Source organism: Camelus bactrianus, chromosome 1, assembly GCF_048773025.1.
Source record: "Camelus bactrianus isolate YW-2024 breed Bactrian camel chromosome 1, ASM4877302v1, whole genome shotgun sequence".
Classification (NCBI taxonomy): Eukaryota; Metazoa; Chordata; class Mammalia; order Artiodactyla; family Camelidae; genus Camelus; species Camelus bactrianus.
This window is the reverse complement of record NC_133539.1, coordinates 24,276,974-24,285,735: the sequence shown is the minus strand read 5'-3', so window position 1 is coordinate 24,285,735 and position 8,762 is coordinate 24,276,974. Positions and strand designations below refer to the sequence as shown.

At 39.4% G+C, this 8,762-nt stretch overlaps 1 protein-coding gene across 2 annotated transcripts in view; it reads right to left on the bottom strand.

Moving 5' to 3' along the window:
- Nucleotides 1-1,315: 1,315 nt before the first annotated feature.
- Nucleotides 1,316-8,762, bottom strand: part of NRIP1 (nuclear receptor interacting protein 1) — an 85,943-nt gene continuing 78,496 nt past the window's right edge. Inside the window, exon 2 of one of the 2 annotated variants that reach the window (XM_045520803.2) lies at nt 1,316-8,624. In XM_045520803.2, coding sequence (XP_045376759.1) covers nt 4,806-8,276 — 3,471 coding nt within the window. In that variant the 5' untranslated portion in view covers nt 8,277-8,624 and the 3' untranslated portion in view covers nt 1,316-4,805. The remainder of the gene's footprint in view (nt 8,625-8,762) is intronic. The other variant, XR_012506189.1, reaches the window with a different exon arrangement.

Here is an 8,762-nt window from a genome sequence, read left to right as displayed (position 1 = left end):
CCTATGAGATGTTCTAAGCATTATTGCATCGATCATTTAGAGAAGCGTAGGGGTAAGTTAATACCAAATGATGCCAACAGATCCCTCTGCCAGCCCTTACAAGGTGCCAGCATGACACACGTCTTCTCTACATTTGATGAAATAAATGAAAAGTGGCGTGCTCATTAACGTTTAAGACCTATTCTCTGTAACCAAAGAGGTCAATTTCGAGACAGCAGTGGTAGGAAAAATGTTTTTTCGTAATTATTTCTTTGTAAATATTTCCACATTAACAAGCTTGAAATAGAACTTTGCATGGCATAGGTGGTCACAATCTGATTTTATTAAAATCATTGGCACTATCCTATAGTCAAGAATTACTAGCTGCTAGTTTTCTTAAAAATGCCTCAATTTATTACGATACACTTGTTATGCTTTTTCGCCAAATCAATAAACAAAATGAAACATGGCTGTGCATCTTCGATTCTGATGGCAGTGTCTATGCACAGAACTTTTCAACATTTCAACAATGTAGAGCAGCTGTCTGTATTTCTATTACTTGAACACTTTTTTTAGACAATGTTTATAAACTTGTTAGGAGAGAGAGAGAGAAGTTGCAAAATTTTCAGATTTTAATTTGAAATTTTAATAGGCTTAGTTTAGTGTCAGAAAATAGAAACTCATCTGTGGGAAAATGCCTTCCTCCTAAATTATTAATAATATATTTAAAAATAAAAATTCCCAGCCCATCGGTTCACAAGGATAGAGCTTTTTTGCTTTGTCTAAATAAATTGGTCTCTATTACATATTACATATGTACATCGTTTATCAAACTACTCACTACCTATGACATAGAGCACATACTTACATACGTTATGTGTGCATGTACACTACACACACATTCATCTCTGGAAAATGAGCGAAGACTTTTTTCTTTTATTTAAAATAAACTTAACACTCATTGAATTTTAGATAGAAACCTAATAAAATCTTATCTTAAAACAAGTTTGTATCAAATCAACTTTATTTTTGAACACTGTACAAACTTTTTCCCACTTTAAAAATCTGTAATGACTGTACAGTTACACACCAAACAACAGGATCAAAGCTAGGCAGGACAGGTTACTGGCTGGCTGTCTTTCTGGGCTATGCTTCAATTGCCTGTCTCTAGATACACTCACTCATTGGCCACCTTCTTTTTTTCCTCAATTTTTTTCTGAGAAGGACCAAGCATCCTTGAAGACTGATTGTTATTTTCATGACCAGAGGCTTTAAAGTTTATGGAAAGTCTGAAAATCAGAGAAAGGCCACAAAATAACAGCCATTTCAAACCAGAGACAATGCCAATTTTTTTTTCCTCATTTATTCAAATTCACTGCAGGAAGTAAACACTAAAAGATTAAAAAAACAAAACAAAAATTCACACTGCAGTATGTACAGTTTCATGACATCACATGAAGAAATTAAATTCTAATAAAAATGACAAATCATACTTTTGAGCAGATTGCATCAAAATTGCTTGTGTAAACCCCAGAATTCATACCATGAACGGTAATGCGCCTATATTCCAGGATACTGGAATACTCCTGGTATATTATTATGTTTCCAATGGAATTAAAAAATTCATGAAAGTACTGTGTGAACTCTTTATGACGAAAAGTGGTTGACTTGACTTAAAAAGTTTTAAGACCCTTGGATTCAAAGCACGTTCTTTCACAAAGCTGAAACCACAGAAGCCGTGTCCAGAAATGGAATACTGTCATGTTGGGATGAACATCTGATCTGACTTGTTAAGACATTTTTGCCAAATGCACAGATGCACAGGGTCCCCCATGCACTTTTCATGCAGCAGGTAATCACAACTTAAATAAAAGGTTTATTTTATACATTTGTCCAGACTTGCAACTGTATACATACATGCACAATTTTTAAACCTGTCCAATTATATTTACACTTATACATGGAATATACAGAAACCAAAGAGATTAAAAGGCTTTTCTGTTGCATTAGAACAATACAAAATATGTATTTTTTCATTAAGGAAATCACTATTTACATCACCTTTAAAAACCGATTTTAACATCTTCATGTAACAAGTCAATATATATATATACATATTATATATATATATATATATATATATAAAATATATACTCTCACCAGTTTACTCTTCTGTAAGATGCAGCAGAGAACAGGTAATGCTATCTTACTGATGTCAATGAGAGCTGTAGTACCCTTTCACAAATGATTTTATTGGGAAGGAATTGTCTAGATATCTAAAACAGTCCTTGAAAATGTGTGTATGTGCATCCTTGTATCTACACAGCCATAAACAAAGTGAATTTACGGATGTACGCCCTTTCTCACTGCTCTTCTTTAAAATCATACTGAACTCAAATTGGGGACACTCTCTAGTAAATCAGAACTGCTTTCTCTGTGGTCACATTTATTTATGTATCATGTATGTTTCATTTCTTTTAACTGCTGACAACAATAACAACAAAAACAACCAATCAACGAAACAAGCAAAAAAGCAATGCTGGCCTGTGATCTTTTTCCTGACCTAAATTTCACTCCCTTGTTAAAAAAAGACCATTTTCCCTTAACCAAAGGGTAATACCAAAATTTTTTCTAGCATACTTCTAAGGTTCCAGACCTTTCACAGTGGCAGAAAAAAAATGACTTGTTTAAGAACTAATTTATATCATGTAGACAATAAGATTGTCACAGAGTAAATACGGGATGGAGTTGAATCTACTCACCGGCCAGTGGAATTCTCACTTCAGAACAAGCATATGCCTTCATCTCTTTGTGACGTAGCATACTAGTCACTCCTATTATTTTATAATATATCCAGTAACTATTTACAAATCATTTTGAGAAAAAAAAATAATCATTTAGGGTTTTAGATCACATTAGGAAATAACACCTATTTTAAGTATAAAAGTCTTAGAAACAATTTCAAGTAGAACAATTTCAAATAGATTTCCTTCTAATTAATAGTTGATTATATAACAATTTTTTGACAGGTCAGTTGCTAACCTGGTTCACAATTAAAACCAAAAATATCTGGTGAATGAATTGTGGATTGTAAAAACTGAACTGAAAACCATGGGCTTGTTTCAAGATAGAAACGCCATGTGGCTCAATAATATATTAAGTTCTTCCAAGAACACATCAATGTGTACTTTAAGCACTACTTTAAAATAATAGATCTGATGGAGTGACTGTGTACAATTCTGTCATGTATATGTGCCCTTTGTACTTTTTCGTTTAGTCAGTCTGAGTTGAGTGCCTTTCTTGGGTTTGAAATAAATGTTTTCATCTTTGTCAGCACTGTTCTTAGGACGATGGTTTTAATAGAAGTTAAGGATGTATTATTCAGGAGGAGTTTCCGAACCATCCTGGAATCACCTGAGTTTGGTAAGTGGCCCTGTTGTTCCATCCCTAAGGCTAATTAAGTAGATGTTACTCATTAGAACACATAATAATCACAGATTTTCCTGAGATGTTGAGCCAGATATGAACGTTGTCCCCTCCACCCAATTTTTTGGTCATAAAAAGTATTCTGAACTCGATTTCCAAAGACATAACAGTAATATATGAAGTACAATACTGCAAATTTTGAGTTGATGTGTGACTGTACTGGGGAAAATACAGGCATCAAATAGTCTGTTTGCAGTCCTGTGTTCTGAGAGTCATAAGCTATGGTTCCCACACTTCAGTGTGCAGAAGAAACACCTGGGGAGTGTGCTGAGAGGCAGATGGAAGATTCCCAGGTCCACTTAGCAGAGATTCTTGTTCTGGAGAGCTGAGAGGCTGCCTAAGAACCTGCATTTTAAAATGAGTGCTCCAGATGACTCTAGCGCAGGTGGTCTGAGTCCAGCTTTAAGAAACCCTGGTCATAAAACTCACAGGTACCACAGAAATGGTAAGAAGTAGCTTTTACAAGAGATGGTGAAAACTGTCCAAAGAAAAGCCATTTTGCTTCTGTTAAAAACAGCTTCTTAAATATTCAACTATTCAGGAAACCACCTGAAGATAAATATTAACTTTCCTAATTCTGTAAAAGGAGGAATATCAATTTAGTAAAGTAGTTAAAATACAAAAATGGAAATCCGCCTTTTTTTTTTTTAAAGGATCTATCAAATTTCCATCAACTGTAATCAATTTTTACTAAGTAGTACAAGGTTTAAAGAAATACAGTATATTGAAAACGATTGGGGTGGGACAGACACTTTGGGGAACCATAAAACCCCTTCCAAGAGTTAAAAATAATTTTTTTTTTCTTTTTAGCAAAAGTGAAAAATGTAAGCATATTTTTTTCTAATTTGTTTTTGAACTGAATGAGAAGTGAATCAGCACTAGGGTTTTTTTAATTCAATAATTATCCTTTAAAGAGTTATCATTTAACAATTTGGGACTTAAAAAACATATTATGCAGGCTGACTTCTGAAAAGCAAAATAAAGTACCCTAATAAAGGCAGCAAAATGCATTAATCCACAGTGGATGGAGGTTCACCTTTTAATTTATGCCTGTTATTTGTGATTATAAAAGAGTATCATTCATAGCTACTCACAGTTGTTGTCTGATGCATACAGAAGTGTTAAACCACCAGTTGCTAGTTCAGTAGCTTCCTCATGACATTAACATAAAGCAAAAAGGAGTATGCAGACTTAAACACCACCAGGAACCAATACTTTTCAAAATAAAAAAAGCTTCAATTATACCATGCTTGTTTCTCACATCATGCGCTTATTTATACAGATCTCAAGTTCGTACTAGTTAGTTTTAAAAAGATCCAAAGATGGATGGCAGGTACATTTTATTCTGATTCCTTTTTTATTGTTAGCATGTTTCCCAGAAGTCCATAAACTTCTCCATTTGCGCTGTGTGGGCGCGAGGCATTATTTCCCATATGGCTATTATAAGGGCTTCTTAAATTAAAGAAAGAAGCTTTAGTTTCTGCAGCAGGAAATAACTCTTCTTTGACTGTAACCTGTGAGATACTTTCAGCAGATGAAGGCTCCCTCCAAATGTCCTTGTCCTGTGTTTCTCGACTGGTAACAGAACTGCCCCCTTTCTGGAGCATGTAATACAGGATCGGGTTAGTTTTGGTCAGTCTAGGGGAGTCTTTGTCGTATTCATTCTTGTCCACATCTGTGATGACCCACTTAATGGGTCCCTTCTCACTGGGCACGGAACACCCATTCACAAGCCCAGACTCGGGTCGAGACCCCGTGCAGCCCACGGGCTCGGGGAAAGGAGGGCTGGCAGGCGTTTTTGCCGCTCCCGGGTACGGGAATGTCCTGCTGTCCATGCCGCTGCTGGGCTGGGCAGCACTGCACATCAGTCCGGTGAGAGAGGAAATGCTGAATTCAGGCCTGCTGTTGGTCACGTTATTTTTGTGTCCTTTCTTTTTACTGTCGATGACAGAGTTACTCCTGTGCTGGGACAGATCTCTCACACAGTTCTCTGAGAGAAGCAGCTGTTTCAGAACATTGAAGCTTTTGCTCTCTCTGGCCCAATTCCGAGGCTCGCTTTCGCTGGCTGAACCGTGACTGGCAGGATATTTAAATTCAAGATCACTTCGGCTCAACTTCAGCTCTTGCTGGTTAAGCAAGGACCCGTACAGTGCCTCCGGGGCACTGTGAATGTTTGCAGCATCGACTGTGTTATTTTTCACCTTTTTAAATGGATTTTCTAAGGGCTCAGTATAAAGCTTCCTTTTCTTAGGGGCCATGCAAAGATTCTTTGACTCTAGAAGCGTCAGTTCACTATTTCTCTGACTGGTGTCCAGGTCATCGGCCAGGTAACTCTCTTGATTTTGTCTCAGCAGTCGACTAAGCAGACCGTTCCTTGAGAAAGAAAAATCCTGAGGTGAGATGGGCTCCGATTTAAAGTCCTCGGATGCCGGTAAGGCAGCAGCGCTTCTCTGCCCCGGAGGAGCCATCCCCAAGAACGGGGCGTCCTTAGCATCGTGGCTCAAGTGTGCGTTGGTGTTGTGAGTCTGTAAGTCGTCACAAGGCTCAGATTTTATTTTCACCATCAAGATTTGTTCACTTAAAGCTCTATCCGTGTGTTCCTGAGTGCTTTCATCTCTTAAGGGAACCTTTTCTTTTTTTTCACTCTTCCCTTTGTTGGGGTTTCCCAGGAGCAACTGGAGGACAGTGCGCCTTTCAAGGAGATTTTCTATTTCTGAACCAGAGAGTCCTGGCTCAGGACCTGTTGCCGGACTGCCGAACGCTTTACTTTCTTCAGCTGTATTTGTTTTATTGGAGAGCAGAGGGCTGTTTAATCTATCAATCACACCTGTAGGTCTGTCTGTGTTTACACCGAGCAGCTGCTTACTGGGTCTCTGCTCTTCCCCCGACATGGAAGACTGCATTCCACACTGCGCTAAATTCTGTAACAGCTTACTGGCACTGAAAGTTGCAGAGTTTTGTGCACCTTCATTTTGGACTGGTTTCTCTCCTTGCAATTCTTTGCTCTTTGTCAGGTCCATCAAGTGGTTAGACGCAGTATTCGTTGGCCTTTCGGACTGGGGGCCACAGGCATATGGTGGGGAATTCCACCTGATGACCAGCGAGTGTTGGGAAAGATTGATGGGAGACTCTGCTTTGGTGGATGCAAGCAGCGGTGGAGTGCTCACTGGGGTAGTCCTATTGGTACCAGGGCTTTCTATCACAGAAGTCCTCATGTACTTCTGCGTCCTGAACTTCGTCACCTCGCCGTGTACTTCCTGAGGACTGCTGTTTCTTTCTATGTTTTCTTCATTCTTATGGCCAAGTAGCAACTGAAGGAGGGTTACTTTCTGGTGTGAATTTAGCTTAGAATTCTTTGAGGTATCTTGATCTTCTTTGAGATCTACTTCGGGGACTTTCGGATCCCAAGTGTTTAGCAAGGACTGGGTTAAGTTATCCAGAGAAACAGGCTGGTCGGGTGCGGGCTTTTCGATTCGGTGTTTGCAAGACAAGTCTATGGGAACACAGTTGGAATAAGAGCTTTCATCACCACTGCTATCATCTGTAAAACTAGGATTGTTATCCGAGTACTCGTCAATAGTTGTAGGTGTACTGCTGTCCTCGAAAACGCTTCCTCTCTCACTGTGACTGTGTCCGTTCATTGGCTTAGGTATGGTCTGGCTTTTGAGAAGATGTAGAAGCAAACTGTTACTAGCAGCTTGTTTTATATTGTTTCTTTCCAGTGAGTTCTTATAGCCTGCATTTTTGGGGGAGGAAGGAACGATACCCATCGGACTTGGAAACGCTGTACCTTTGCTAGCCATTAGTTTGTTTGATGATGTTCTAGCCTGACCGTTAAGATGGCCTGACACTCCTTTTGAGAGCTGGAAACTGCCGACATCCTTCTGGCCATTTTCTTGTAACCTGGCCATAGCAGCCAGTCTTTCACTTGCTGCTTGATTTGCATTTTGTGTTTTTAAAGCATGTTCTCGAGAATATTGCTGTAAATGAGCCTCGCTGGAAAGGAGTAAAGCGAGCTGGCTACAAGCGACACTAGGCTTGGGCGAAGTGGCGGGACTAGCCCTTTTCTCCACCATGCTCGCAACAGCCTGCAATCTGGCCGCACACGACAAAGGTTCACTCATGACCTTCGTTCCACTCTGCCCAACATGATGAGGCGACTCTGCGAACCTGTCTCTGATGAGGTTTTTAGTTACATCAGGGAGACTGGTATCAGGCTTTTGATCTTTAGCTTTACTTTTCTTCAACAAAGTTTTTAAATGACTTGATGCAACACCGTAGCACCTTAAATCTTTCTCCATTTTTAAAGGGTCATGACTGAGGGTATATCCTTGCTCCTTGAGGCTCTGCCTAATTTGTTGTGACAGAGCAACAGTCTGCAGCCTGGAGCTGAACGACTGAAGCAAAGAGGCCAGTAATGTGCTATCCTGTTTGCCTTTAGGCACATTGTCAACCATGCCGGCCAGCAAAGCCTCCTTCTTCACGTTTAAATTTACGATGGAATCAGACAGCCTCTTCCGCTTCGCTGCATTCCAGTCCTCAGAAGACTGCAGTAGTCTGGCTTTTTTGAGATGCAGCATGCCAGATCCCTGATACGCATGTGAATTGAGAACTGGACCATTACCTGGACAGGTGGGAAACGCACTACTAGAAATGTTAAAGTTCTGATCTTCTTCATTACGCCCAGCAGACTTTTTGTCGACGGCAGTACCTGATCCCTCTGCTGCCTGATGCATTAGTAATCCTTCTAGGTAAGTTAAAACAATAGAATCCTGGTGCACATCAGAGCCAAGCTCTTCTCCATGAGTCATGTTCAATAGAAGTGTTCACAAGGGCTTGGTTTCTATTCACTTTAAAGATGGTTTTCTGTGGGTGAATGAGATGTAACTTTAAGAAGTGAGTGTCAGTTTATCACCTTCCATAGTAATTAGACAGAGATGTACTGTTACATTGCGACGCGGATTTCTGCTGGCAATGATGAGATAAAAGGCAGGCAGACTCCAATGCAGTCCGACTGCAGAGCTGATCAACTCCCAGGCAAGCAGCAGCAGCAGAATTCCTTAACACACAGGCGGGCAGCAGCAGCAGACAGTCCTTAGTGAGTGCACTGCTTCTCCTTCTTCATCTTTTGTTCTCCAATAAATGTAAATATCAGTGTTCTAAAAAAAATAAAAAATAAAAAATAGTTAAGAGGGTGAAGAGTTAGAATTATGCTATGATATCTTTAAGCAAAAGAATAGAGCACTTTCAAGTTTATATGTGTATATATACACACACACATATATATATATATACAC